We start from the raw sequence: 14,513 nt of genomic DNA, 5'->3' as shown, positions 1-14,513 counted from the left end.
GTATCCTCAAAGACACAAAAAAGCTCTCCCCTGGATGCAGGGTAAAAGGGGAGAAGGACGATTCCCTGCGGAAAGATGAAAAGGAACGAGGAAAACCTTTCATTTCCCCGGGAGCCGGCAGCCCAGACAACCCAGCGAGCTGACGAGGATTTATAAATGAACTTTATTTTAACTAGACTTTTTAGAAGTTAGGTGTATATGCTTTTGAAATGTTTGGATTGTGAAATGTTGGTTTGGATCTTTGTGAACTATGAACTGGAAAATGCAACTAGTTTGCTAAGTGACTGGGGAAAAAAGCAGTGACCATTTCCACCCCACACGATAAGCAGTGACCTTGACAAGACGGAACTATGTCAACAAAAAGGTATTCGCCTGAGTTCCAGCGGATTGTTTTGACAGCCATGTGGGAACTAAGAATAGGACTATGCCGAGATGAGACTAAACAGCAAGAACTAAAGCAGCAATTCCAGATGGTGATTGCTGAATATGGTTTTTCAGATGATGAAGGTACTGAAATGGAAGGGGAAGATAGTGACAATGACAGCGATAGCAACTTGGATGATTTTGACAATGATGTGGATTCTGATTTGGAGTGTGAAGATAATAATAATGATGACTGTGACAATACAACACAAAATGAAGCTCACCACAAAGGAAAAGTTGACACTGTTTCAGAAAAAGACAAGCGGAGTATCCCTCCTTTGAGGAGGGAACGACAGGAACCAGCGGAATTCCAGATTACCCACAAGGAGAAAGACAAGAACAATTTAAGAAGGGGAGAAACTCAGGGGGGCCCTATGGACGCCTGGAGGGCAAAACATTGGAAAAAGTGGGTGGGATGAAGGGAGAATGGGAGTGTAATCATTAGGATGGATTATTAAGATTAAAATAGGACTGTCGACTACGGAACTTGCTGGATTGGAGGGAGGTAGCCGGAAATTGGGGAAGAAAGGTTATATTGGGATTTGTTAGAGTGTAAATAAGAGTTGATTATGGGAAAAGTTAAAACAAAAGAAGTCTATTGATTTAATAATTTTAAGAAGTCTATTGAGGGGGAAAAATAGGCAAGGGAAGAAAAATTGGATTATGAATTATAGGGATTAAGAGATTTAGTGAAAATGGTATTAGTTAAATTTAAAAGTTTTATGAAGAAGAAAAGTAATTATTCTATAGATAAGGAAACTGTTAAAGAGGATAATAAAGGGATGAAAGCCGGGAAAGGGGGGAGGTAGGGGAAGCCCACAAAACATGGTTTATTAATGTAGATTTGAAAAAGATTATTTTTATTTTTGTTTTCCTTACATTTTTCTTTTTGCTGGTTTTTTTCTTTTTTCTTTTTCTTTTTGCAATTTTTTCTTTTCTTTTTTAGTATAGATTTTTTCTTTTTGGTATGAGAACGGATGGTTGGGTGGTTGTCTTCCTGCTTTCTGCCCCGATACCCTGGAGCTCTCTGGTGGCAGGAGGGGACTCTGGGGTGGGGGAGGGGGGGACATAAACTCAACCACAAAATGGACCACCTTCAACTGTTCGCCTGCATGGGATTCTCCTGTGGCAGGGGAGGGCCCATGGGAGGGGGGTGGAAAGAAGGTGGAAAATATGTTTATGCAAGTATCTTTCTTTTCTTTTTTTGTAATCTGTAAAACTAATAAATATTATTTTTTAAAAAAAACAAACAAACAAGATTTCTGCTCATCTCTGGGCTGTGAAAGACTCAATTTGGACTGGATGCCTTGATCTCCTTACCAACTGCTCCTAACGTTCCTTAGCAGTCAGAACCTAATCTCCTTTGGCCGTCAACATTCCACTGCTAACAGTTGTAAGTGCCCATGACTATACTTAGCTCAATTTCTTATTGAAGTAAAGTAAATCAATACACACCAGATGGAGTTAAGAGTATCTATGTTGGCTATTGAAGGGACCCAGGTGGCGCTGTGGTTAAGCCACTGAGCCTAGGGCTTGCTGATCAGAAGGTCGGCGGTTCGAATCCCTGTGACGGGGTGAGCTCCCATTGCTTGGTCCCAGCTCCTGCCAACCTAGCAGTTCGAAAGCACATCTAAATGCAATTAGATAAATAGGAACCGCTACAGCGGGAAGGTAAACGGCGTTTCCATGTGCTGCTCTGGTTTGCCAGAAGCGGCTTTGTCATGCTGGCCACATGACCTGGAAGCTATACGCCGGCTCCCTCGGCCAATAATGCGAGATGAGCGCGCAACCCCAGAGTCGGTCACGACTGGACCTAATGGTCAGGGGTCCCTTTACCTTTACCTTATGTTGGCTATTGCAACAGCTTAGCTAAATTGGTTTAAAATAACATCTTTAGCTAAGCTGGGCACACTTAAGTATTTACACAAGAGTTGGTGAACTTAGTGTGTCTGCAAGAGACTTGCTTCTCTTATCGAACCTTCTTTGGATTTACTCCACTCCTACCACCTTAGGATTTATCCCTTCGCAGCAGTCGTGGCCTCTTAATATTCCCCAATTCTAAAAGTTAGCAAGAGTCTCCTCTTCCAATGGCCTGTGTCTCAAATGGAGTCTTGGGTGGTGTGGCACACTGTAGAAATAGCTCTGAACTGAATTGTTGGTGGGTGCTGGGCTAAGGCATCTTAGGAGTTCCTGGTAAGATCCTAAATGGGCGTACAGCAACCTAAATGGAGGCTGCAAACTTGCTGAGGTGGAACACTGGCCTGGGAACTCTGTCTGTGCTGCCTTGAGTTCTGTTGGAGTATAAATTCAGCAAATAAATCTAAGGGGGTCTAAGCAGCTATGCTGAAGAGCCGTGTGGCTGAACTTAAAGGAAGAACTTGTGCATGCCTGGGAAAAGGTCTGAAATGGAGTATGCACCTTTAAACCACATTCCAAGCACATTTTCCCCTCTCAAAGAATTCTGGTTGCTGCAGTTTGTCCCTCACAGAGTTCTAGTTCCCAGCAACTCTTAACAAACTACAATGCCCATAATTCTTTGAGAGTGTAAATAAGTTTTGATGAATGTAATAATGGAAAGCTGATTGGTATAGTTTTTGTAAAATATGCAGGGTTATAAGATATGTAAAATGAACCATGAAAAGAGAAGAAGGGAAGTCATTGATATCTTAAGTATGTAAAATGTTTATCTGAAATTGTAAAACAGAAAATTTAATAAAAAATCATATTAAAAAATAAAATATAAGTCTCTGCCCACAGGCTCTCAGTCTAATGCCCATGTTACAAAAGAGGAAGGGAATTGGAAACAATAAAAATAAAAGCAAGAGAAATCAGACACCAATTCTACTTCCTAAGCAATTGTCTGCACAAAATCTTCTTTGGTGGTGATGTATTCAGTACACAGTGGATGTACTAGATTTTAAAAGGAAACAATAGAAAAGGTAAATCGGAGAAGCCAAACTTCAGACTGGGGCCCGGAAGCAGCAAACACAAGCTCTTCCTAGGTGGCTTTCAACGGTGCCATTCTGGGATTGTATTGTGGAAGGGAGCGGACTTGTGGGCTGCAGGTCAACTCTCACCTGCCAGCAGGTGCCCTGAGGCAAAGAGGAAGAGAGGGCTGTGCCCTTGCATGTCTGGTGAATGGGTGTGCTCTGTGTGCATGAATGCGCAAGTGTGGCCCACACATGTATACTTGGGCAGTGCCCACTGCTGGCCTGTAGCCCTTGGAGGGACTGCGGACAATGCCAAAAGACACCAGTCATCCCTGCTACATTAGAGCTGCCATTAACACATTAGAGTTCCCAGGCATGGGCGTACCCAGGATCAAAGCAAGGGGGCACACCAGTCACGCCCCCAGCCACGCCCCCCAGCCACCCAATTGGCTAGCTGGCAATGATGTGGCCAGGATCCCCCCAGGAGGCATGGTCAACGTCAATGCCCCCCAGAGGAAAGGGGGCTGTTTGCAAGGCAGCACACGGAGCCACCCGCGCTTGCACTCCTGCCTCGCCCGCTCCTTTAACGGCAGCGGTGACTAAAACGAGGCAGCAGCAGCGAAGCTACCTCCATTGAAGGAACACCTCATTTGTATGCAAATGAGGTGCCATGGAGCATTGTGGGGCAGCACTTTCTGTGCTGTGCTCGCTGTGACTTGAAAGAGTGTGTGCTGAAGTTAGCCCAGGTCCAGGTTTTTTTCAACGGAGGCAGCTTTGCTGCCACTGCTGCCGTTTCGCTTCAGCCAAGCAGGCTGAGGCGGAGCACAGCAGGCAGCGTCCCTGCCTGTCCTCTCCAGCTGCCCTGCTTCTAGGGGGGGCAGCTGCCTCCCCCGCCCCATGCTGGGTACGCCCATGTTCCCAGGATTCTTTGGGGGAAGCCATTGGCAGTTCAAAGAGACATGTTACTGTTTTAAATGTACAGTGCATTTATGGCCTGTGTTCATATGTCCTTAAGGGGGTGGCCTTATGTGTCTAATTGGCACGTCATATCGTGCAACCAAGCCTGCCTAATCAAACACATTGTGGTTTTTCTTTCATAGCCCCACCCTCAAACTGAGTCATAGTACAGCCCAGCAGAGCAAAGATTATATATATATCTATATCTACAGGTGTGCACACTTTCTGTTTGGTGACTGCTGAGGTGTTTCCTAGGATGGCGAGCCAGACGAAGAGCAGGGCTCTGATCATTGTCAATTACAAATTCCACGGAAGAAATGCGGAAAGCGGACTCATCCCAAGACCGGGAGCCAGGAGGGAAGCAGACAGGATTTTCAAAGCATTATCCAAGTGCCATTATGCTGTGAAATTGCGTTTTGACTTGACAGCTAAAGAAATAGAAGAACTTTATGAGGAAGGTATGTGTACGGCTTGGCTTCTGTCGTGTTTGACAGCCTGGAACGTATCCAAAGAACAGGGCTTCAGTTTCTGGAAACCACAGGAGGGGAGAAAGCTCTTGCACTCAAGTCCTGCTATGAGCTTCCTATAGGTATCTGGTTGACTGGTGTAAGAACAGGGTGCCGGACCTGATGGCATACCCTCCAACATTTCTCTGATGAAAACAGTGACATCCTATTCCATCATAATAATACTAATACTTTTACTCTTTATACCCCACCCATCTGTCTGGGTTGCCCCAGCCACTCTGGCTGGCTTCCAACATATATAAAAAACATAATAAAAAACTAAAAAACAATAATTTAAACTTCCCTATTCAGGGCTGCCTTCAGATGGCTTGGGGGGTTGGATAACTCTATAACCTCCAACATTTCTCCGATGAAAATAGAGATGTCCCAAGGACATTCCGGGATCAAATCAGAAACCGGGACAGCTCCTGTAAATCCGGAATTCTGAAAAATAGGGACACTTGGAGGGTCTGATCTGATGGGCCACTGGACCCATCCAGCAATGCTTTTCTTGGGTTCTTAGAGCTGGGTATGTTTACTCTGAAGAAGTGACAATTTTGGGAAGGCATAATAGTGGTCTTTAAATATCTGAAGGGCTGTCATTTAGAATACACAGCAGATTTTATCCTCAGCTGTTCCAGAGCTGGAATAAATGAGTGGAGCAAGATTTCACTTTAGGAGAAACGTCCTAATAGCAAGTGCTGTTCAGCAGCCTTGGGAGATGGCAAGCTCTTCTTTTGCTGCATGTATTGAGGCACAGGCTTCAGGGCTACCTGTCGGGGTGCCGCATTTGCACCCTGCATTTCAGATCTTCCACCAAGCAGGGGTTAGATTAGGTGACCATCAGGGATCCCCTTTCCAGTGCTGTGATTCTAGGGCTGTGCAAGTATTACCAGCTTAATATGCAGCTACATCAAAGCTTTTTCTCTATTCAGATTGAAGCCAGTTTTTTTGGGGGGGGCTGGAAGGGGAGACATCAAAACACAGTATTTCATAAGAAACAACAGGATAGATACTGGACCGTGACTAATGTCTTATATACACCACTTCCCAAACCAGCAATGGGTGCACACCGATGCAGAGTAAACAGGAGTGTGAAGCCTATATTCTGTTTGGGAAACAGACTAGCATCCCAATACAGGGCTCATTGGAGGGGATCTGCTTCCTGGTCTGCCAGATTCAGCAAAAATATATTTGTGTGCCAATGCTAATCTTTGCAAACAACGCATCTGAGAGGTTTGTCACGAACGCAGATCGTCAAGATAGCAAGACCCATCTTTTGAACTTCTTGTTTTAAATTACTGTGTGCTTTAATCCGGATCGTGAGCCAACTTTGATACAAGCCTGGAATATCAGTTTGGATATCGTAAGGTAACTTGAATGGTGGCAGAGTATTACTCTGTGCTGTGTCTTTTGCAGAATGTCACGCAGATCACGGGGAGTGTTTTGTAAGCATTTTGTCCAGCCACGGAGAAGAAGGGATTATCTATGACTGTGAAGGACAGCCGGTTCAGCTCACGCGTATTTTCCGGATATTAGAACCTGAAAGGTGTCACAAACTGGCGGGGAAACCCAAAATCTTCTTCATTCAGGTAACATCTGGAGCTGCAAGCTTGTTGACTTCAACGTGTGTAAACAGTCTGTGAGGATGATGGGAAAATTCAGACAATCTCTGTAGCTGCTGGCTTGGGACTTCACTGTTTAAACGGTCACAATGATTATGAGCACGGGGAAAGTCTTCTCTGTCCTGTAAGCTTGCCAGCTTTTCTGCAGCATGGTGTATCAAAACATAATGGTGGTGGGGAAAGCACAGTCTTCAACCTTTCAGAAATTAAACTAGGGACATATTCATAAACCCCAGATCTCTTACCAAAAATCACTGCCTGGAGCACACACATGCGCGCACACACAGAAATGGCACATGTTGCTAAAAGCTACCGATTATTGTATTCATCATTTTAGCAACCATAAGCTAGCTAGAATGTTGGTCCTGCTATAGCAAAATGTTGTGTTCAAGGCTCCTGTTCAGGTTTCCAGCCACTCCATTCTGTTCCTCCTCTCCTTCCTTGGTTAGCCACCCTTCCCATGCACTCACTTCCAGCCAAGCAGTGTTTTCCACTTATATCGAGAAACATTTAAAAAAAAAAAACCCCACATGAAATGCTTCCTTAACCTTGCATTCTGGAAAAAAGCTACTCAGAATGTGCTTGGATTTGGTTCTAGAGTATATGACTCAAATGCCAAAAGGAAGAGGAAAAGATTTATTTTCTTGCCCATTTGTCATCAGGGACTAACTCATTTTGTTCACCAAGGAATTATCTGCATTCACTTTATTGCATTTCCTAGACTCATAGTATCAACTGTAACCTATATTCTCTGAACCTTCCCGGATGTTTGACTCATCATGGCCGGTGTCAACATGGGGGATTTCCTCCCAAAGGTTTTCAAACAGCTTAGTTTATGAAGACCTTGGCAATAGAACGCTGCAAACCAGGAAGTAGGTGTTCCGGTTTGTGAACTTTGCCTCGGAAGCTGAACATGTTCCACATCCTCTTGTGTGTGTTCCGTTTGTAACTTGAGTCCCCCGCTGCTAATCACAGGCTTCCTGTTGAGTATGTCAGCTGTTGAGTCCTGAGCACCCACATAACCCAGAGGTGATATTTGGAGCTTTTGTTTTTGCTATTTTTTGCATTTTTGTTTGTGTGGCTTTTTCATTTTTTTTGACTGTGACTTGTTCTTCATTTTGTGGGACTGACTTGTGACTGTGGCTTGTGACTTCATTTTTGTGGCTTGTTTTTTTTTTTGACTGTGTGGAACCCAGTTCAGCTACTGATTGATTGATTGTGTGACTGCAGAAATGGATAAAAGGCCCCCATCCAAACAATGACTATCATCAGTGCACATAAGAAAAAATAATACTTTTAATTTTTAACACCTACAATTCTGTCTTATTTATTTTATAGTACAATGCATTGATTATTGCTTTCATTTTATGGATCAATGGTCTTGTTAGATAGTAAAATCCATGTTAAATTGCTGTTTTAGGGGTTGTTTTTTAAAGTCTGGAACAGATCCATTTTGCATTACTTTCTATGGGACGCTTTGGTTTTGGAACAGACTTCTGGAATGGATTAAGTTTGGGAACCAAGGTACCACTGTACCAGCTTCAGAAGAGGCATCCTTCTCAAGACCACAGCAGGGAGGAAAGAGTTACATTTCCCCTTCTCCCAATAATTATCCCCTCTGGGGTGATGCTATTTGCACTTTAAAAAAACAAAAAACCTGCATGTTAAATGAAGCAGCACATCTTAAAGGCATTTGCAGTTTGAGCCCTGAACTGCGCCTGGAAACAAATGGGAAGGCAGCAAAATTGCACAGCAAAGGGATCATACTTCTGATAAATGTGTTTTGGGACAGGGGAAAAAAACCTCAAAGCAACAAATGAAGGCAGAATACAGAGGATCTAGGCTTTATTTATTCTCTGGGTTAGGCACATGGGACAATAAGGATGCTTTTAGAAGCACACACAGAAACACTGAATAGAAATATAACTGGAGGGGAAAGCACAGCCATAAACATTTCAGAAATGAAAATAGGGGCATATTCACAGGACCACCCACCCCCCGTTCTCTTACAAGTAATCACCACCCAGAACACACACCCCAAAAGACACACGTTGCAAAAAGCTCCATTGATTGTTGTATTTGTTTTACCAGTAACAGATTGTCCAGTATTGTTTGTTAAGGGCTAGCTAGGATGTTGGACCTGCTGCAACAAAATGTTGCAGCATACAAAACTCCTGTTCAGGTTTCTAGCCATATAGCGGTTGCACTTGCTGTGCTTTCTAGGCCTGCCGTGGAGAGGAAATTGATCAAGGTGTTTGGCTGCAGACAGACAGCGGTGGAGCACAGACTGAGTGTTTCTCACACTATCTCTCCGTTCCTCAAGACACTGCAGTGATGTATTCTTGCAGTCCAGGTATGTAAGTACTGTGTTTCTCTCTCTCATAATAATAGAACCCAGGGGCTGTCCACTGAAATGGAATGTTGAAAGGCTTTTTAAAACGTGTAAGGGACACAGGTGGCGCTGTGGATTAAACCACAGAGTCTAGGGCTTGCTGATCAGAAGGTCGGCGCTTCGAATCCCCACGACGGGATGAGTTCCCATTGTTCGGTCCCTGCTCCTGCCAACCTAGCAGTTCGAAAGCATGCCAAAGTCAAGTAGATAAATAGGTACCACTCTGGTGGGAAGGTAAACGGTGTTTCCGTGTGCTGCTCTAGTTCGCCAGAAGCAGCTTAGTCATACTGGCCACATGACCTGGAACGCGAGATGAGGGCCACAACCCCAGAGTCGTCCGCGACTGGACCTAATGGTTAGGGGTCCCTTTACCGTTACCTTTAAGCTATGAAATTCATTCCCACAAGATGTCAGGATAGCCATCAACCTCAACGCCTTTAAAGAGTTATTAGACATGTTGAGGGAGAATAAGGCTGTCCATTGCTCATTAGCAGGATTTTTGTAATAACCTGCAGTTTTATAAGAGTGTATATTTACAGTAGATAATTAAATGAGCAACTTAAATCAATTTGGATATGCAGAAGATATTAAAAAAATAATTTAAGGAACTGCAGAAAGAGGGGGAAGTCAAATTTCAAAATGTTAAATGCATTGTCAAACTAATGAAATGTATAAATTTGAAAAGTATAAATAAACAACAAATAAAAATAGGGGGAAATTAGGGGGGAGGCTGTCTGTTGCTACTAGCTTCAAAGCCCCTACCTGCAGCAGTACCCTAGCTATGGAGGGGGGGCTAGCTGGGTCTCTTTGCCCTTGATGAAACCGTCAGAGGGGCACCATTGAGGCTCTTCCCCCCCCCATATGCAAATGCCTATTGGGGTGTGCGCGCCAAACTGGGTCTCTGACCTGAGTGAAATAAAGCCTAGTTTCTCCTCTTCCTGCAGTGTCAGAGAGGGCATGCCTCTGGATACCAAACTGCTGGGATTACAGAGTTGTAGAGTGGGAAGGGACCACAAGGGTCATCTACTCCAACCCCCTGCAATGCAGGAATCTTTTGCCCAACATGGGGCTCGAACCCAAGACCCTGAGATTAAGAGTCTCATGCTCTACCGACTGAGCTATGGAGAGCACTATTGCACTCAGGTCCTGCCTGAGAGCGTCCCATAGGCATCTGATTGGCTGGACTGGCTTGACCCAGCAGAGCTCTTCTTTATGTATGCCTAGCAACCCAACCCTGTACAAGATCAAAGCAAATTTCACCCAAGTATGCCCAGGTAAGTGTGCACTCTTTATAAAGATTTGAGGAGTGAGGTTACTACCCCTCTATTACCCCTCTAATGGGGGTGGCGCTGTGGTCTAAACCTCTGAGCCTCTTGGGCTTGCTGATCAGAAGGTCGGCGGTTTGAATCCCTGCGACAGGGTGAGCTCCCATTGTTCTGTGCCAGCTCCTGCCAACCTAGCAGTTCAAAAGCACGTCAAAATGCAAGTGGATAAATAGGTACTGCTGCGACAGGAAGGTAAACAGCGTTTTCGTGCACTCTGGCTTCTGTCATGGTGTTCCGTTGCGCCAGAAGCAGTTTAGTCCTGCTGGCCACATGACCGGGAAAGCTGTCTGTGGACAAACGCTGGCTCCCTCAGCCCGAAAGCGAGATGAGCACCACAACCCCATAGTCACCTTGGACTGGACTTAATCTTCCAGGGGTCCTTTACCTTACCCCTCTATTACTGTCCATGCTGGGTCGCTCAACCATTGCTACTGTGTCCTTTCTTTTAGCAGATCAAGATGATCAGGTGACAGCAAAAACTGCAAGGTTTTTAGCAGGGGGGGCAATTAGAGTAAGATTTATAATTTGATTATTGATGCAAAACCCCAGAATGGATTTTCTATAGTTAAGTTTTTACCTCTATCTTCAGTACATTTTATTTTATTGCTATGGCTAGTGGCTGATGCAAATAAAGATTCTTCCGATTCTGAAGTGTGCATATGTATGGGTAGATTTGTGGGGCTGTGGCTGAAACGTACTAGAGTAGCTCCAACAGAAGAAGCATGATTGCTGCAAAGAAATTTGTTTTCAGGGCACCACCTTGCTGAAGACGACCAGTGATCCTCATGTTCTTTTTTCCTGGTGTTCTCAGGCTACGCTTCATTCATCAATCGGTGGGAATCCATGTTCCTCAAGGCCTTACTGGAGCTGCTAGAAGGAGAGGGATGCCATTTCGAAGTTGCCCGTTTGATGACCCGAATTAGCTGCAGAGTCGCCTTGGACTTTGAAGCGAAAGGGATACACAGAGGGGGTAAAGAAATGCCCTGCTTTGTCACCAAGATGGTGAGAGAGGTTTACCCCTTCTCACAAGGAAGACAGGCCTCTCTCCAGTTCCACCAAGAAGATGGCACCGACCCTGCTCCATGGGAAATGTCTCAAGGCGTATAGCAGCAACGAAGCGTAAGGAATCAGCCGCATTCCTCGTCTGGGCAAGGACTCCTGTGAAACCAGGAAGCAGCTCCACCTTGGAAACGTGTGATTGTTCCAAACTGGGCAATAATGGCCTGTTTGCTCTCCAATGAAGGGTGAATAATGCAAGCACATCTGATAGGATGGAGGTTTGTAGTATGTGTGCCTTCTGCTCTTCCCTCAGTTTTTAAAATCTAATTTAATGAACCTGTTGCCTAACATCTGAGCTGGCCTAAACACCCAGCTTGTCCCAGAACTAAGAAAAGGGAATTCCTGCTCCCTCTGCTTCGATGAAGACCTGTGGAACAACCTGCAGCAAAACATTACAGCATGGAGTGCTCCTGTTCAGGGTTCCATGCCTTCTTCAAGGCTACTCCATTCCGTTCCACCACCCCAACATTCTGCACTCCATGCCTTCTGAGCAGGTTTAGCTACCACTGGGCTGCTTTGAGCTTCTGCTAGAAAAAGAAAATATATCTCAGCAGAATCTATTTCCCTCTGCCCCATTGATACCACCCTACTGGGGTGCTATGTTGCATACTTAAAAGATCCACACTTGGAAAAAGGCTTCATGATCAGTGTATATAGAACAAGGTGTCCCCATGTGCTACTGAGACAATTCTGTCCATGAAATATTGCCATGGGACAGTCCTCTGCAGGAAGGCTGTCCAGTCCCAGTCTAGTTTAAAGAGAAGTGTAAGATCAGAGATCAGGAGTGAACCTTGATGTTGTCCATCAACAATGAGTACCTGGACAGCAGACTGAGCAGGTATACAGCTCACCTGGGTCAGTCCTGTTCCTCACTGTGGTAATGTTTCTATTTATAATAATTATTTGCATCTGTACATATAAATTTGTTTATAGAAATGTTATGCAAACCTGTGTCTTTTTTGTGATACATAGACAGCCACCCAAATGTAGGCTTGTGTGAGATAGCCTCTTTGCAATCCCAACTTTCTTGTTTGCTTGCAGAATTCCATTTGCCTCAACCTATCCTGTTTATTACCAGCCTCTATTCTCGTTCAGCTGTTTCCGATGCCTATTTCACCGTCCCCGTTTTTCCCTTTGGAGACGCCTTGTTAAAATCATGTTGCCACGACTGTCCTTCTTCAGGTTTCAGCTTCTTCTGCACGGTCTCCAAAGAGGAGATGGACGCCTCTTATAATCATTGATTTATTATTGCCTTCTGAACAACCCTCCTGAGGCAATTTTGCACATGAAATGATTAAAACCAGTTAAAAACACAATAGCAGCAAATATCTTTAAAGTGAGACTGAAACCATAGCAAAGTACCGTATTTTTCAGTGTGTAAGACTAGATTTTTTCCCTTAAAAATAATGTCAAAAATTAGGGGGCCTTTCATACATGGATACATCTCCCCCCATTTTCTTAAATCTGAGTCCCCCAAAATAGGGGGAGTCTTATACATGGGGGTGTCTTATAGACAGAAAAATACAGTAGATATTTGTGATAAACACCCATTTTATCTAGTTGGGGAAGCCTGTCAGAATAAAATTGTGGCAAAGGGATATTAAAATTATTTCAAGTTATGATTTAAAGGAAAACATTTACAAAATGCAATTTAGGTGGTATTTGAACCCGGTGCGACTGGCCAAGATATTTAAGGGAAGCAACAACATCTGTTGGAGGTGCAAAGAAGAAACTGGAACTTTTATACATATTTGGTGGTGGTGCAAAAGAATAAGGAAATTCTGGGATGAGGTATATAAAGAGATAAAAAAGATAGCTAAAACACCATTTAGAAAAGAACCTGAAATATTTCTCCTGAGCATGCTGAATGAAGAAATAAAGGTAAAAGATAGATGTGTGTTATTCTATGCCACGGTAGCCGCCAGAATCCTAATCGCACAGAATTGGAAAAGCAATAAAATTCTGAAGATAGAAGATTGGCAGATGAAATTAATGGGATATAAAAATTTGGCTGTTAAAAATGGGATCTCAAAAGGATTAGGTAAGGAGAGAGCGGGGAAAGATTGGGAATCCTTCAAAATATATTTAAAAACTAAGGTAGAAAAAGTGAATCTTGTGGCAGATTTATGAAGGGCAAGGAAATCAAAGAAAAAGAGAAATTGGAATTAAGCATGCTTTAGATAAAAGGAAAATAATCAATATACAGGAAAGACTGGAAGTTGGGAAGGTAGGGGGTAGAGGGAGGGAATTTCACTTTTAAATGAAATAATTAAATAAGGTAGTTAAGGATATAGATGAAATATAATTTGATTTTGGGTATGAACGAATGTATGATTATATTTTGAGTTTCTTTTTTATGATTTCTTATATGTTTGCAATTATTATTATTTACATTATTTATTTAGGATTATAATTTATGTATGAATTTGATTTGGGATGTGCAAGTTTTGATTATGAATTTGTATATGATTTTGTATATTATTATTTTCATTATTTTCATTTTGTGCTATTGTTCTGCATACTATTATTTCTATATTATTGTTTCTTTAGTGTGATTGTGAGTGTTTTTAAATTTGAAATCCAATAAAGATTATTTTAATATAAATAAAATAAAATAACATAAAAGACAGAATAAAAATGTCTCCAGTTTTCCCCCCAGAAAGCTGATAGTGGGAACCTGCCATATCTTGAAAGGAATGCTAGAATCATAGAATCATAGAGTTGGAAGAGACCACAAGGGCCATCCAGTCCAATTCCCTGCCAAGCAGGAAACACCATCAAAGCATTCTTGACATTCTACGGAACAAGGGCAACCACACTAGGCACACAGTCTGGGTTACTGCATGTCTCCAATGCAGCCGTGAGGAACTGTTGGTCCTCCAGATGTTGCTGAACTGCAACTCCCATCAGCCCCAGCAGGCACAGCCCAATGGTCAGGGCTGATGGGAGTTGCAGTTCAGCAACACCTGGAAGATCCCCCCCCCCCGGTTTCCCGCACCTGCTTAATGTGGGTGGTGTGTGCATGAGCACTACGACTCCAGGCACAACCTTCTGTTTAGCATGTAATGAAGGGTGATGCTCATTTCCAACAGTTGATAATAAGCCATGGCAGGACATTTTTTGTTTTTCAACAAATCTTTAACCATCCACCATGGAAAGAAGACAAAGCCCCTACCAGAAAAGAATGGCAAGTTAAGCTGATGGACTACGCTAAAATGGCAAAGCTGACTGGGAAACTCAGGAACCAAGATGTCAAAAACTTTATAAAAGAATGGGGGAAATTTATAATTTATCTA

The 14,513-nt window shown here is 43.4% G+C and overlaps 1 protein-coding gene across 1 annotated transcript; it reads left to right on the top strand.

Moving 5' to 3' along the window:
- Nucleotides 1-4,532: 4,532 nt before the first annotated feature.
- On the top strand, nt 4,533-13,785 carry LOC118097113 (caspase-3-like). The gene is made up of 4 exons (XM_035139725.3): nt 4,533-4,768; nt 6,236-6,408; nt 8,665-8,794; nt 10,970-13,785. The coding sequence occupies exons 1-4, from the start codon at nt 4,567-4,569 to the stop codon at nt 11,263-11,265; spliced, it is 801 nt and encodes a 266-aa protein (XP_034995616.1). The 5' UTR covers nt 4,533-4,566; the 3' UTR covers nt 11,266-13,785.
- The last annotated feature ends 728 nt before the right edge of the window (nt 13,786-14,513 follow it).

This window comes from Zootoca vivipara, chromosome 14 (assembly GCF_965207765.1).
Source record: "Zootoca vivipara chromosome 14, rZooViv2.hap1.1, whole genome shotgun sequence".
Taxonomy (NCBI): Eukaryota; Metazoa; Chordata; class Lepidosauria; order Squamata; family Lacertidae; genus Zootoca; species Zootoca vivipara.
The sequence above is the reverse complement of the archived record's forward strand: the minus strand, read 5'-3'. Positions and strand labels throughout refer to the sequence as shown.

What these genes read in the sequence shown, in the direction of transcription:
- LOC118097113 (XM_035139725.3), top strand. Translation starts at nt 4,567, where the DNA reads ATGGCGAGCCAGACGAAGAGCAGGGCTCTGATCATTGTCAATTACAAA. An exon ending in AGAAGAACTTTATGAGGAAG is followed by an intron (nt 4,769 to 6,235) that starts GTATGTGTACGG and finishes TGTCTTTTGCAG; the next exon opens with AATGTCACGCAGATCACGGG. An exon ending in GATGTATTCTTGCAGTCCAG is followed by an intron (nt 8,795 to 10,969) that starts GTATGTAAGTAC and finishes TGGTGTTCTCAG; the next exon opens with GCTACGCTTCATTCATCAAT.